At 54.2% G+C, this 14,930-nt stretch overlaps 2 protein-coding genes across 2 annotated transcripts; one reads left to right on the top strand and one right to left on the bottom strand.

Moving 5' to 3' along the window:
• The first annotated feature begins 63 nt into the window (after nt 1–63).
• LOC118724892 (aflatoxin B1 aldehyde reductase member 2) lies at nt 64–8,927 on the top strand. Its single transcript, XM_036448621.2, has 7 exons — nt 64–437; nt 5,069–5,256; nt 5,418–5,522; nt 6,452–6,548; nt 6,736–6,835; nt 7,412–7,541; nt 8,544–8,927. The coding sequence occupies exons 1-7, from the start codon at nt 107–109 to the stop codon at nt 8,703–8,705; spliced, it is 1,113 nt and encodes a 370-aa protein (XP_036304514.1). The 5' UTR covers nt 64–106; the 3' UTR covers nt 8,706–8,927.
• MRTO4 (MRT4 homolog, ribosome maturation factor) lies at nt 8,584–14,929 on the bottom strand. The gene is made up of 8 exons (XM_036448630.2): nt 14,759–14,929; nt 12,771–12,829; nt 11,970–12,073; nt 11,235–11,316; nt 10,917–10,984; nt 10,568–10,719; nt 10,164–10,240; nt 8,584–10,057 (listed from the first exon to the last, which is right to left on the bottom strand). The coding sequence occupies exons 1-8, from the start codon at nt 14,784–14,786 to the stop codon at nt 9,911–9,913; spliced, it is 717 nt and encodes a 238-aa protein (XP_036304523.1). The 5' UTR covers nt 14,787–14,929; the 3' UTR covers nt 8,584–9,910.
• Between the last annotated feature and the right edge of the window lies 1 nt (nt 14,930).

Raw genomic sequence — 14,930 nt, forward strand, 5'->3', positions numbered from 1 at the left:
CCCGCGCCGCCACCGCCTCCTCCGGGCTCCTCCCCGCCGCCCCCTCCGGCTCCTCCCCGCCGCGGGGGCGGGGTCCCCGGCGCCCCAGCGCGCAGGCGCGCACCCCATGCTGCGCGCGGTGTCTCGCGCCGTGGGCCGCGCCGCGGTTCGCTGCGCTCGTAGCCGCGGGTCCCCGCAGGCCCGCAGCGCCGGTGCCGCCGCCGCCATGTCCCGGCCGCCGCCGCGGCCCGCCTCGGGCTCCGCGGCCCGGCCGGCCACCGTGCTGGGCACCATGGAGATGGGGCGCCGCATGGACGCGCCCGCCAGCGCCGCGGCCGTGCGCGCCTTCCTGGAGCGCGGCCACACGGAGCTGGACACGGCCTTCATGTACAGCGACGGCCAGTCCGAGAGCATCCTGGGCGGCCTGGGGCTCGGCCTGGGCGGCGGCGACTGCAAAGGTAACGCTGGTGCCCGCGCCCGGCCCCCCGGACTCCCTCCTGCCCCGTGCAGGACGCTGGCCAGGCCCGGGCCACTGTGCACCGACCCGGGTCGGGACACACAGCGTCGTCCCCTCCCCCTGGCCGCCTGGTAACTGTGAGTTGAATCCCGGCTCCTCAGGCCCGGGGCACGGATAGCCCGACGGCTGGGCAGTGCTTAGTCCTGATCACCTTCCCCCTTCCCTTCTCCTTTAGGGGTTGCAACTCAGGAACTCCCAAGTCTGGTCTATCCCTTAGCTTTCTACCCTTTTGCTTTCTTGGGGCACCTCTCTGAGGCACTGGCCTCCAGAGCTATGCTGTCCACACCTCCAATCGTGCCCGGCGCCCATACCCAGGCCCAGGTGCCTTGCCTATGCTCCCCGAGTACCCTTTTCTCTTCCTAGACTTTGCTCGGTTCGGTTGGCAGCCCCTAGACTTTGCCCGGTTCAGTTGGCAGTCCCTAGACTTCGCTCAGTTCAGTTGGCAGTCCCCTTGGCGCTCTCAGGGAGAGCTGTAGCGATGCAGTAGCAGGCTGGGCTGAGGGGGGCAGAGATGGAGGTGTGAGGGGGTAAGATAGCCCATGCCAGGCTTTTTATGGGGTCATAGGAAGGAAAGTGACTAACACCTCCGGGGAGCTCAGTGTAGTGGTGAAGATTGAAGCCAGGGATTACTGGGGCACCCAGGAGGGGCAGCACGGTGGGGAAAGGAGGGGAGGGGGCACCAGGGAAGGGAAGAGAACATGGAGCTGGACCCTAAGGGGTCAGTAGTGGTTTGCTGGGCAGAGTGGCTGAAAGGGGCATTCGAGCTGAGGGCACAGCTGTGCCAAGACTAGGACTGGAAATGCAGAGTGCCTGGGGTGAGGAGTTGTTACAGGATTCCAGGGCAGAGGGGTAGGGAAACTGAGACAGGGAAGTTAACACAAGGCCAAGCTGTGGGCAGTTTGCAGCCAGCTCGTAACTAACAAACCATTATCTTCCCCAGCCAAGGACACTGAGCAAAGGATTTAAAAAACCTCCCTCATGAGAGATGCAGAAAGGGAGGGCAAAGGGGAGAGGAAAAAGGACAGTCTTACTCCCTAAGCAGAGAAGCCAGCAGTCACAAGGCTTGGCAAGATAACGGTGCCAGGTGCTTTTCATGAATTCTGGGAAGGCCACAGCAAAATAAAAAAAGGGGCCTTGAGAATTAATCTGTATCAAAACAGTCAGCAGAGAAAGTTTGAAGCCTGTAAACAGGAGGGTATAGAACACCTCAGACCCCTACCCAACTTGCTCTTAAGATTAACTGAGAGCCGAAACCGGTTTGGCTCAGTGGATAGAGCATCAGCCTGCGGACTGAAAGGTCCCAGGTTCGATTCCCGTCAAGGGCATGTACTTGGGTTGCGGGCACATCCCCAGTAGGGGGCGTGCAGTAGGCAGCTGATAGATGCTTCTCTCTCATAGATGTTTCTAACTCTCTATCCCTCTTTCTTCCTCTCTGTAAAAAATTAATAATATATATATATATTTTTAAAAAGAATCAAGGTTGAGGACAGCCCTCTCCCACTGGCTCAGGGGGCTGTCCTGTCCGGGAACCCCTCTCTAGTGTCCGTAAGAGGTGCCTGTAACAGAAGGACGGCCAGCAGGGCAGGTGTAGCTTGAAAGGGGGAAGTGTGTGTGTGTGTGTGTGTGTGTGTGTGTGTGTGTAGGGGCTGTCCCTCATTAGCCCGATGCCATTACAAGTGACTAGTACGATGCATATAGTGGGGCCCAGTAAATGCTAGCTAGTATTGTAACCGGACAACTAAGGGGTCTGGGCTGCCTGTCACTACTTGATCCAATTTAGCAGAGACAGCGTTGAACCAACCACATGAGCGTTTATTCCAATCACACATGCAGTATGGGAGAGCAGCAGGTTGTCCACAAAAATCTGCTCTGTGACCCCCCCCCCCCCCCATAAGCCAGCTGCTTATAGTGGGGAGGGCAAAGATTACCTGGGGATGTAGGCGGGGAGGGCTGGGGTGGGACTCTCTTGTTTGAGAGAGTTAAGATAGTTAATCTTTCTGTGATAATAGGCAGTTTTTGAATGAGAATGGCCTACATTCCAAAGGTCACGCCCAGGTCCAATGGTGACTGTGACTCCTGGGCCCCAGGGGCATACTACTCCCAGCCAGGTTAGAATGTGCTTTCTTTACTCAGAACTAAACATTCACGGTTAACAGCATGAGTAATATTTCTTATAACAACGTAAAAACATTCAAACCTGTAAAGATTTTTTGTGAGTTTATTTGAGCCAAACAGTTGCCGGGAAGCAGAATCTCAGAGGACTGGGATAGTGCTCCGGAGAATGGTGGTTTTTCACCTTGTTTTATCATTACATTCAGAGGAGGAGACTAAGTGGGCTCCATGAACTCCACTGGTGATAGATTAGAGAGGCGGGAGCCAGCAAAGGGGGCGTGGTGGGGGGTTGGGGGGGTGGAGAGGACAACTCTGGAATTGGATAAAAAGTAAAATGATAAGACAGTATTTCTTTTACTGAGGTGGGCACAGGGTAGTTAACAGGCAACAATTAACATGATAACAATAACAATGAAGGAATTGTGGCTTCTGTCCTGCTGCCCAGGGCATTTGGTTGTGTCCTGAGGGGTCCAGAAAAAAGGGAAGTTACAAGTTACCCAGATAGTTCAAGGCTATGTTATCCTAGATGCAAAAAGACATTGGCTCAGTGAAGGTAAAGATTGACCTTGTCTGGGAAGATACCAGCCTAAGCCTAGGACGGAACTACCCATCACTGCTTTCAGTTAAAGTTTTAATTTCCGACCATCTTTGTGGTCACTTTACATCTTAGAATCTGCAAGACTGCCATGCAGGCCTTCCTTGAGTTTGTCGGGTTAGCATGTGGCCTCCTTTGTCCACATAACTATAGCCAGTCCCCAATATTCTATTGTTGCCCCTAACCCTGCCACACTTTGCCCCTGAGGCTCTTCTTTCCCAGCCCTGGTGGGGCTTCCCCTCTGGGCCCTTAGGTTCATGGCTTGGTGGGTCTGGAGGAACCGAATGAGAATGTGTATCTCAGGCCAGGTGTATCTCAGACTCGCACTTTCTAGTTCACCTGGCTGCCTCTCGTGGATAATGCAGGTTTTGTTTCTGAATTGGTGTTTCTCTTCCAGTCCTCCTCTGCTCCTTCTTTGAGGCCAGGCTCCCTGGGCCAAAGTCCTCAGGTCGGATCCGAGGCAAAGTTCACTCTAAGCTTGCAGGGGAATGGAGAACTGGGCCTTGTTCCCTCATGTGAAGTGGTCTGATGACTTCCCCCCGAACTGCTGAGTTGCCTTTGGCAAGTGTGAAAAGTGCAGACTCCATCTACCCACCCGTCCAGACAGCCAGCATTCTTCATAGCATCCCCACGCTGCCTGCGTGGCAGAGCAAACCGTCTCATTCTCATGGCGATGGAGACTGCAGTGGTGTGTGTGTGTGTGTGTGTGTGTGTGTGTGTGTGTGTGCGCGCGTGTGCATGCTTCCATGAGTCTGGAAGGGGAGGGAAACTATAATTGCCTTCTGTTCATTTTGCCTTCTGCTTGTCTCTCAAAGGCAGACACACCTCAGCCCTAAATTCTCCCAGCAGCCTCTTTACCTGTCTTGATATTTCCAGGCCCGCCCCCTTGAGTTTTTCCTGTGTACTGCAGCCAGAGTGCTGAACGCATGCTACTGGGTGACGGTATCTGAGAAAGCCCTCTGGGCTAAGGCCCGTGCCCTTTCTCTACTCTCTTGTCCCATTGCTCCATGCCTGGAGTTTATGCTCTTGTCACTCAGAATTGCCAAGTATGGCCTGTATGGCCCTTCACAGACTGTGTTGCCTTGTGTTTGATTTTGCCTGTGTTCTCACCCTCTGGAATGTGCTTTCCGTCCTTCCTTGTTGACTCAGCTTGGGAGTTAGTCCACAGGGAAGCCTTCCCTGGCAGTCCCAGGCTGAACACATACCTCTTCTCTGGGCTCCTTTGGCAGTGGTGCTTTTCAGTGCATTTACTGTATTGTAACCTCACCTAGACGCTGAGCTCCTCAAGTGTGTTTAGTTCATCTCAGTGTACTCAGCTTCCAGTGCAAGGCTTGGCACAGCCAGCAGTTTGATGACTAATAGTCTATATGCATATATTTATATATATGTCTAAGTGACTGAAGGACCACACTGACCACCAGGGGGCAGATGCTCAATGCTGAAGCTGCCCCCTGGTGGTCAGTGAGCTCCCACAGCCAACCTCCCATAGTCCGTTGGTGTGTGTGTGTGTGTGTGTGTGTGTGTGTGTGTGTCCCCGCCCCAGCTGGCACTATATGGGTCCTAATTGGGACTGGGCGAGATGGCCCTGATTGGCTCTGATTGCTGACCATGCTGAAGGACCCCACTCATGCATGAATTCATGCACCGGGCCTCTAGTAGTTACTATAACAGCAGTGAACATTGAGAACTTACGTGTACGATCATGTAGTTCATCCTTATGATCTCCCAATAAAGATAGCACCATTATTATGCCTATTTTACAGGTTATAGACTCGAGGCTCAGGGAACTTAAATAATTTAGCCAGGGTCACGTGGCTAACAAGTGGTTATAATAAGTCTCTCAACTATTACATTCTCCCCCAAAGTGAAAATCGCCACTAAGGCCAATCCCTGGGACGGGAAGTCGCTGAAGCCGGACAGCCTCCGGTCGCAGCTGGAGACATCACTGAAGCGGCTGCAGTGCTCCCAGGTGGACCTGTTCTACCTGCACGCGCCTGACCACGGCACGCCCGTGGAAGAAACGCTACGCGCCTGCCACCAGCTGCACCAGGAGGTGAGGGTGGTGTCCCGGGCTCCGGGAGGGGGTCTGTGCTCCCTCTGGCCTGTCATAATCCAGGGCTGTCCTAAAGGGTCACTCCTAGGGTCCTCACTGTGGTCTTGTCTTCCTGGGCTCCTGGGATGTGTTGGGTCCTGACCACCCCCTCTCCCCTGCAGGGCAAGTTTGTGGAGCTTGGCCTCTCCAACTACGCAGCCTGGGAGGTGGCTGAGATCTGTACCCTCTGTAAGAGCAACGGCTGGATCCTCCCCACTGTGTACCAGGTGCGGGGCAGGTCTGCAGAGGCCTTGGCCTCCACAGCTCCTGCTGATCCCAACTTCTCTTGGCCCCTCTGACTGACCCCATGCCCTCTCCACAGCATCCATTCCCCTGCTCACAACCTTGCACATGAGCCCCAGGTGCCCTTGGGATGACATGCAAGCTCCTCAGCCTGGCCAGCCAGTACTCGCTCGCTCTGGCCCTGGCTCCCCTTTTTGCCTACCTTGGTCCCATCCTTCCTGCTTCCTTGCTCTGCACATCAGCCTGGAACACTCCCCCCTTCGCCCTGGTAGAAGTGCTCCTTCCTGATGCCCCAGCGGGGCCTCTAATCTCCAGATCTAATCGTCATGTTCCGTGAGCACCTGCTATAATCCTAGAATCCGCCTTTGTTGTCATCATCTGTCTCCTCTCCCTGTCTTAACTCGCCTCTAACATCTCTGGGGGACAGAGACTTGTGTGTGGAAGCCCAGTGGCCCTCCCACCGTGGCACCCACAGATATTTGTGGAATGATAGCTCTCGTCTAGTTTCCCTTCCTGGGGCCCAACTCTGTCTCCCCATCCCCTACCACCGCTCTGGGAATGACCTGGGAAATCATTGCTGAAGTCCTGGGCAGGTTTTGACGAAAGGAGGTTGCTGGGCCGAAACCAGTTTGGCTCAGTGGATAGAGCATCAGCCTGCGGACTGAAAGGTCCCAGGTTCGATTCCGGTCAAGGGCATGTACCTTGGTTGCGGCACGTCCCCAGTGGGGGTGTGCAGGAGGCAGCTGGTCGATGTTTCTCTCTCATCGATGTTTCTAACTTTCTATCCCTCTCCCTTCCTCTCTGTAAGAAATCAATAAAATATATATTAAAAAAGATAAAAAAATAAAGGTGGTTGCTGGGGTCCCTTTCCCTTGACTTGTGCACCCCGTCTAGCCGGCCCTTCTCCCTGCAGGGCATGTACAACGCCACCACCCGGCAGGTGGAAACGGAGCTCTTCCCCTGCCTCAGGCACTTCGGCCTGAGATTCTACGCCTACAACCCCTTGGCAGGTACGGGCTGTAGGGACAAGGCTCCTCCCGGGGCGGGTGGGCATTCCTGGCCCTGGGGGGCAGGGAGGTGTTTGACAAGAGGCTGGGCTGTGTCTTCCATTCCTCCTGGTCCCCCAACCCCTGTCCAGTCCAGAAGAGCCTCTGGGAACAAGGCAGGTCAGGGGGTCTGATGGCAGCCTTCCCCCAGGGGGCCTGCTGACCGGCAAGTACAAGTATGAGGACAAGGACGGGAAACAGCCTGTGGGCCGCTTCTTCGGGAATACCTGGTCTGAGATCTACAGGGACCGGTGAGCGGAGAAGTCTGCATTGGGGGGTTTGGGTGTGGGGGCTGTTGTCCTGTTATCTGAGTGGAGGAGTTCCAGGCTGCTTTCCTGTGGGCTCCAGGCCTTCCCTTGCAGCCTGGACCTATGTGTCTGGATTCCTGCAGGGATTCCCACACCCTCTGTGGGGTTCTTGTTTTTTGGGGGGACCTCTGGGAGGAAATGAGGACCCCTGGACCTAATGCCGGGTGTTCCAGGTCATCACTTGCCAAGAGGGAAGGAAAGAGCCCTGGATTGAGGCTCAGGAGGTCTGGGGCCCCTGCACCAGCTGCCTTTGCTCCCTGGGAAAGTGAGGGCAGGCTCCGTGTTCTTGGGAATAAAGATGTTGTGAAGGTCTCTGGGGAGGGGGCCACATCCTAAATGTTTCTGCTGTCTAATAAGGCAAGAGACCCACTGCTAGAGAGGACACTGCCCTCCACCACCCTAGACACCATGCTGTGGGGTTGGGTGGGCATAGCTGCCCTGGTTGGCTCTTGGCCTGTGGCCCCCAGTGTGACTGACCCTATACTACTGACCTCTGTGCCACCCCCCTCACCTGCCCAGCTTCTGGAAGGAGCACCACTTCAAGGCCATTGCCCTGGTGGAGAAGGCCCTGCAGGCTGCCTATGGCACCAGTGCCCCCAGCATGACTTCAGCTGCCTTGCAGTGGATGTACCACCACTCACAGCTCCAGGTAACCTAGCCTTCCCAGGAGGCTCTGCTTCTGTTTTCCCTTTTTTGGAGGGGAGAGGGAGGGTGGAGGAATGGAAGAAGGGAGAGGACTATACAATTATTTGGTAACTTTGCTTTCTCTGAAATCTCTCCATGGCCCAGTTCTTTTGGGTGGTAATCTTGTTCTTAAGTTCCTTTAGTGCTCTGTCACAAATACTATTGGCTTTATTAGGTTTAGCACTAATTTTATTTTTATTTTTTCATCCTCACTCGGAAGACTGATTTTTTTTTTTTTTTTTTTTTTTTAAAGAGAGGAAGGGAGATGGGTGGGGTGGAGAGAAAGAAACATTGATGGGAGAAACTGATTGGTTGCCTCTGGTATATGCTGCAACTGGTATGTGCCCTGACCAGGAATCGAACCTGCAGCCTTTTGGTGTACTGGATGATGCTCCAACCAATTGAGCCACTTGGCTAAGGCAACTTAATCCCAATTTTATTAAGGAAACTGGCACAGAGGCTATTACACTTGACCAGGGTCCACTGGTACATGTGACTGGGCATGGATATCTGAGACCTACATTTTTTAGCCATTAACATTTATTCCATCCTTGGTTGCCGGCTCTGCAGCGTCGAGCTCTGTCCCTGGTGGGGTTGTCCTCTCCCTGCTGTTCCTTTTCACCTCCCCAGCTGGGGCATTGTCTGGCTCCCTTTACTGAGCACCTGTTAAGTGCCAGGCCTGAAGCAAAATATTTCACAAACTTAATTCCCACAATCAGCCTTCAAGGCCAAGTAAGTAACCCAGGTTTACCCAGCTGCCGAGTGCAGAAGCTCTGAAGTTAGTTCTGTCTGCTGAGGCTGGAGGCAGGGCTTTAGAGCTGTTAGAAGACAAGGTAAGTTTTTTCTGGAGTAGAAAAGGGTATATACAGATATCAGACCCAAATCCAGCAGGGGCGGGGCTGGCCGGGTGTGCATGACGGCAGCACTGTGTACTGGTGTGTTGACGTCTGTCCATCTCCTCTTCCAGGGCGCCCACAGGGATGCGGTCATCCTGGGCATGTCCAGCCTGGAGCAGCTGGAGCAGAACCTGGCAGCGACCGAGGAAGGGCCCCTGGAGCCAGCCGTTGTGCAGGCCTTTGATCAGGCCTGGCACCTGGTTGCCCATGAGTGTCCCAACTACTTCCGTTAGGCCTCGTCCTGACGTGGTGGCAGAGGGTCCCTTTCGTTCTCACCCTGGCCTTATGCGGCTTTGTTTAGCCTGTTCTTTCTCATCATCTGTTCACAAATGTTTCCTATATTCTTGGAATACTCCCAGTTGCCTTCACAAAATGTCAAGGCTGGGGCCGTGAGTTGCTCCAGCATTTCCGGTCTGAATAAAGCAGGCACCGGGGTAGCCCAGGCCCCAGCACACCTGGTGAGCTTTCTTCTGCTGCCAGCAGCCTGTCTTCCTAAGGCCTGGGGAGAAGGGCGCAGGAGTATGGACCCCCATTGAAGGACAGAGGCAGTGGGAAGGGCTCCCCGCCTCCTGCGCTGACCTCTCAGGAGGGACTGCAGGTGGCCCTTCCACACAGGGTAAATGGCCATTGAACTTGAAGTAGGTTTTCTGTTCAGAAATGGTCTCATGGAGTCCTTTACAAATAGAACAATTTGGGCAAAAAACCCACTATCATTAGAGTCACCGCCAAGACCTCCCAGGATGCTCTGGAACATTAACACTCGATTTCCCCAGGGGCTTTACTCTGGTCCCAGCTAAAGCCTCTGTCACTTGGTCCTCCAGAAGCTTGTCAGCTCTGGTTTGGGAGTGTGTGTAGGGGTAGGAATAGGAGCCAAACTGCCTGCTTTTCTCTGTATAAAATGTTTTTATTTTATTGATTTTAGAGAGAGGAAGGGGCATGAAGAGAAACATCAACGAGAAACAGATCAGCTGTCTCTTGCCCACCCCTTACTGGGGACTGAGCCCACAACCTCTCAGTGCATGGCACGATGCTCAACTGAGCCATGCCAGTCAGGGCCAGCGTGCCTGATTTCCTCAGCAAACTTGTTTCAAGCAAGGGCACTGAGGGCCAGGGAAGAGAAGCCCGAGGCTGCTCTCCTGGGCTCAGAAGTCTCGCAGGAACTAGTGCTGGAAGCTGACGCAGGTTGTGAAAAGGAACCCCAAGAATCCGAACAAAAGTCCAAACCCAAAGGCCTTTTTTTCTGAGAAAAGTTCCTTTGCCATCTACAGGGAGACACCCTACAGACAGTTTTATTCTTTGTAGGGAAACAGTCTGTCCCTATCGCCCTCTTGTCTTCATCACAGCAACAAATAGCTGCTCCAAGAGGGGCAGCATCAGTCCAGTGTGGTCAGGATGACAGCTGGCATGGCCGGGTGGCCCTCAGTCCACGTGCCCATCATCAGTCATCATCTTCCTCTGACTCTTCCGCCGACTCGGACGCGCTCTCTGGCAAGTCATCTCCCATCTGTTGGAACCTTCCAGACTGTGCATCCCACATGTATTTGATGGTCACCTTGAATTCAGCCATCTCATAGCCGAAAAGCTTCTGCAAGAGACAAAGGAACCAAGTCAGGAGGAGCGGGTGTGATCAGGAGTCTGTCCCTCCCGCTACACAGTCTGCAGACTGCTGGGAGGGCCCAGGCCCGACTCACCAGCACACGCGCCTGCTCTGGGGTCAGCACGTCGCCCTCCTTGCACACCTCGTAGTCGGACAGCAGGGTCACCACACCTATGGGGGGTGGGGTGGGGGTGGGGGGCAAGCAGTTACTTCTGGCAGAGCTTGCTGTCTGCTCCCAGTTGGGAAGAATCTGCTTCTCCCCACCAATGCAGCACACATAGAGGCACGGATTAATCTGTGCTCAGCGGCCTCTCCCATTATCTCAAGTTACTGTCAACCATGAGGCAGACACTCAGCCCCACTTTCTCATGAGAGAATGGAAGCTGGTAGAAATAACCTGCTCAGCCAGAAAGGGGAGGAGCGGGGCCTGTCAGGTTTGGGAGCCTGTGCTCTGGGCCACTCGGCTGTGATGTTTCAGCTCCAGGGGCCTCCCCGTACCCTTCTTGAGGGCGGTGGGCAGGCCGAGCTGCCTCAGCTGGGGCTCCATGGAGTGGGGGAACTGCTCCAGGGGCCCCGGGTCCAGGTTCACGGTGAACGTGGCTCTGTTTCCAGCCCGGGCGTAGTCCATTTCCGCATATTTCGTGAACCACCTTAGGAGAAGGAAAAGCGTGGGAGGGGAGGTTCCTGACTGGCCCATCAGCCCACTGGAAGTCAGAGCTAGGATCAAAGACTTGGTAGTGGGTTCCAGGAACCAGCTCATGTCTCCACTGGACAAAGTCCCTGGATTATTCTGTCCCCAGAGTCCTCACCACCTCTCTCTTCCCCACCATGCCCCCAACACACTCACTCATTCACTTCCTCCTTCGTGCGATTGGTGAAAAGGAGGCCAACTTCACCCCTCAACTTCTTGCTGACCTAAAGAACAAAAGTGGGTAGGTCGGGTCGCATTAGAGCAGTGGTTTTAGACTGGGGACAATTTTCACCCCCGCCCCTCACATTTGGCAATATCCGGAGGCATTTTAGATGGTCACAGCTGGACCGAAGTTAAAGGAGAGCCGGTGCTTTAAGCCAGACCTTGCTTTCCCCAGCCGGCTGGGATGCATGTCCTGTCAGAGCAGCAGGAGAGAAGGCAGCTTTGATCCCTCCTAGTGAGGGCCAGACTCACCTGATGGAGGTTGTCTTTGTACTCATCCGCTGGGCTTCGACCTAAGGCCACCATCATCACTTTGTTTTTGCCAAAGAACATCCTGCGGGGAGAGGAGGGATCCGTGAAGGAGGTGGCCTGCCTCAGTTAAGAGCAAACCAGCTCTACTCCGGCTTTGTAGCTGGAGGAATGGTCAGACCCCACTTCTTCCATGGAGCCCTGCCACTGTCTCCAGTCCACTATTTCCTGCCTACAGACCTGACATTCACAATTAATGTGGATATCTGCCCTCCCTGTCTGAACATATGGAAGAGGCCCCTTTAATGGTCTGAACCAGTGCTGGCGCAGCAAAAGAAGACCAGAATCGCCATCCGCACTGCCGTCATTCCAGCCCAAGGACAGATACTCGCCATGTGGCTTGTAGAGCCTGCTGTTGGGTCCTGTGGCTTCCCAGAGCACACCCTGACCTGAAACTGACAGGGGTTCCTAAAAAAACCAGACCTTAGGGGTAAGGAGCCCCTTTTTCTGGAAGGGCCAATGCTCAAACATTCCCTGAGCAATGACCAAGTCTGGCCCCCACAAGAAGTTCAGTGCAAAACCAGCTATCACAGTTACAAAGTGCCCTCCAGTGGGGGCATGGCACTTTGTCCTTAAGATGCCATCTATGTCACTCGGAACCAGAGACAGTAACTGCCTCTGTGCTTTGAGCAGAACGCCTTTCCACGCTCAAAAGGGCCCCGCCCGCCGCCTGCTCACCGGCTGTGCTTCCAGGCGTTCCGGATGTCCTTCAGCTTGCTGTTCCGCATGTTGGCCACGGAGAAGATGAAAAGGTACTTGTACGTGTCCACACATTTCCGAAGCTGTGGAATAATTCAGGGGGCTCTGAAGTTCAAGGGGCACCATTGGCAGGGCAACACTCCGGCCTCCGATGGGAAAGAATATGCTCCAGGTCCCTTACGACAGGAAGTTCAGAACTGGAGGCCTCTAAGCCGGGACCCCTGAGCAGAGCAGACATGACCTCAAAGTGTCCAGGAAGCTGAGCCATGGGTCAAGATCCCAGGTTTTCCCAGGTTTCTGACTCATCTGCGGCCACTTCCTTCACCACCCTGCTCTGTCCACATTGCTGGCCGCAGTATGAGGAGGTGGCCTCAAGGGAACAGAATCTTTGTGTTGGAGGAGACACCCTTCTTATCCAGCCTGAGCCCCAGCATTTACTCACATCTGACAACTCCCAGTTTTTTGACATCAGGCAGACTAACAAATCTCTGTAAGCTTCAGTTACACAACCGCAAAAACAGTGACAATGTCAGCTCATATGTAAGGATGAAGTGGAATGATACATGTGGAACACAGCCCCGTGCAGGGCAGAGGAAGAGCTCAGTCAAAGCTGGAAATCATTACTCTGAGAATTTTTATTGGTGCTGCCACTGGAGGAAAAGGGCTGGACCGGCCTTTCCTTTTCTCCTTTTAAAGAGAATGTTTCCCCAACATACAGTCCTATACCCACATTTCTAACCAAATACAAGGTCTGGGAAAATACAAAGAACAAGCTCTTACCTCTTCGATCAGGTTCTGTTTCAGTTCCAAGCCTTTCTTGGCAGTTTTGGTTAAGGAAACTAATACAAAAAAGAAAAAGGAGATGTGATGAGAGACAAGCTAGGTGTCCTAGAGACTCATTTTTTTCTCACCTCCAGTATTGGCTGGACCAAACCAGTACGGGGAGAGGCAGCAAGGCCATTCCAGGGTCCTAGTGTGCTGTTTTCTGTCATTCCTGACCCTGGAGGTCCTTTGATATATGTCCTGTTATGCAGACAAACTAGATATCCCTTCACTCCTCTTAGTTTAACCTAGAATTCCGTACTGAGGTGGGGGTGGGGCTTCTTCCTGCTCCAGAGTGCTTTCAGTGGCAGACCTAGCCTGCTGGCTGAGGCAGGTCCCTTCCGGCTCTTGGCCATGGTGCACCGAGCCATCTATAGTTGGCCTCTGCTGTGGAATGAATTAGTCTGGGGGCCCATCACTGACCTCCTCTGCTACATCTTTTGCAGTTTGGACCCATGGATGTAGCAATGCCACTTTGGGGGAGAGGTAGGCACCCCTAAGGTAACAATAGCTGGGCCCCAAATGGTCCCTTACCAGGAAGGGTTTGGTTTGGCATTTGCCAGATCTCATCATGGCTCCCCTCAAAGAACCCACACACACTTAAAACATTAAATGCAAAGCCCAGGGTGCCCCCAAGAAGAGGCTGCCTCTTATTTATCCTGCCTGGGACTTAGTCCCTCTTCACAAGGCATGCATACAGAAAGGCAGTCCCACCGGTCAGGGGCAAGTGAAGCTGAGGGCAAGCATAAAGCAACGATCCATTTTCTATCACTTCCGCTGCTACAGTGTGGACCGAACCAACCTCAGCCAGTCTTGGATTGCTGCTGGTCTTGCTGCTTCCATTCTTGCCTCCACTCTACCCAGTCCATTCTCAACAAGGCAACGAGGCTAATCTTTTAAAAGTAAAGCTAAACTACGGTCATCCCTCTGTTCAGGCCCTCTCGAATGGCTGCACATTTCATCGGGATCTGAAAGGCAATTCCTTGTAAAGGTCTAAAAAGTTCCGCCCACTCTTCCCACTCTGCTCCAATCACACTGGTCTCTTGTCCCAGGACATGTCAAACTGCCCTCATGTCAGTCAGTGTTTGCACTTCTATTTCCTCTCCTGGGAAAGCCATTATATCCAGGCAACCCCATGGGTTGTTCACTTCCTTTCTTCAGGTTTCTGCTCATTTGTCACCTCATCAGAGAAACTTTCTCTGGTCACAGTATACAAAATTACATCACCTGTTTAAATTTTACTCCATGGGACTCATCACTACCTGACATTAGTTGTTCGGTTCTTGGTATGAGGGGAGACATACTTCCCATGACTACAATGTTAAACTCTGTAAGGGCTCTAGGCCTTCCTCGTAACTGCTGTATCCTCCTATGCCTAGAGAGTGCCAGGCCCTAAATACTTGAGTGAATGTGCTAACCAGCCGTGTGAGAGAGGCCACCATAGTCGGGATGCTCTCTTAGGAGGTGCCTGCCATATGAACTGACAAATGAGGTCTGCCGGATGAAGACTGGATCATAAGCATGCCGGGCAACAGGGGCTACAAGTACAGAACCAGACGCGAGAGCAAGTCTGGGATGAAGGGAGAGGCGGCCCGGGTGGCGACAGCACAGAAAACTAAGGGGGGTGGGCCGAGGTGGAAAAGTGGATCAAGGAGAGATCGAGAGTAGTCTGGGTACTCAGAAGCTGTTTCCTGGTCCAGCACGGCTTGGGAGAACACTCGAGGCCGGGCGAAGCGGTCTCCGCTCCCTGGCCCCAACCAGGCTCCAGTCCCCAGTCCCCTGGGATGCTCCCCGTGCCCCAAGGGCCCCCGCCGCCCGCTAGCAGCGCAGCTCCTTGAGAAGGCCTGGGTGTCCCATTCCCTGCCCCCAAGGGTCCCACAGCCCCCATCGCAGCCGGCCCCCAGCCAGCGGAGCTCCCCCCGAGTCCCAACGTCCCTTTCGCCCACCTTTCTTGTCGCGCTTGGACTTGGGCATCTCTCCACAGACACGTGCGGCGGAAGGCGGCGCTGCCTGCTAGGACCCCGGTGGCGCGGGGGCTTCTGGGACGGCTCTGGAGAGCTGTCTTCGCAAGTGCCTGACCCAATCTGCGCTGCAGTCAGCCTCTCCGCCGGCCGCCGC

Source organism: Pipistrellus kuhlii, unplaced genomic scaffold (assembly GCF_014108245.1).
Source record: "Pipistrellus kuhlii isolate mPipKuh1 unplaced genomic scaffold, mPipKuh1.p scaffold_m20_p_2, whole genome shotgun sequence".
NCBI lineage: Eukaryota > Metazoa > Chordata > Mammalia > Chiroptera > Vespertilionidae > Pipistrellus > Pipistrellus kuhlii.

Bases quoted from the DNA above. Each gene is read 5' to 3' on its own strand.
- MRTO4 (XM_036448630.2), bottom strand. From the start codon at position 14,786: ATGCCCAAGTCCAAGCGCGACAAGAAAG. The intron at 12,830-14,758 runs GTGGGCGAAAGG...TTTTTGTATTAG, and splicing joins GTCCAAGCGCGACAAGAAAG to TTTCCTTAACCAAAACTGCC. The intron at 10,241-10,567 runs GTACGGGGAGGC...CACCCCCCATAG, and splicing joins GCCCACCGCCCTCAAGAAGG to GTGTGGTGACCCTGCTGTCC.
- LOC118724892 (XM_036448621.2), top strand. From the start codon at position 107: ATGCTGCGCGCGGTGTCTCGCGCCGTGGGCCGCGCCGCGGTTCGCTGC. The intron at 6,549-6,735 runs GTACGGGCTGTA...GCCTTCCCCCAG, and splicing joins CGCCTACAACCCCTTGGCAG to GGGGCCTGCTGACCGGCAAG. The intron at 7,542-8,543 runs GTAACCTAGCCT...CTCCTCTTCCAG, and splicing joins ACCACCACTCACAGCTCCAG to GGCGCCCACAGGGATGCGGT.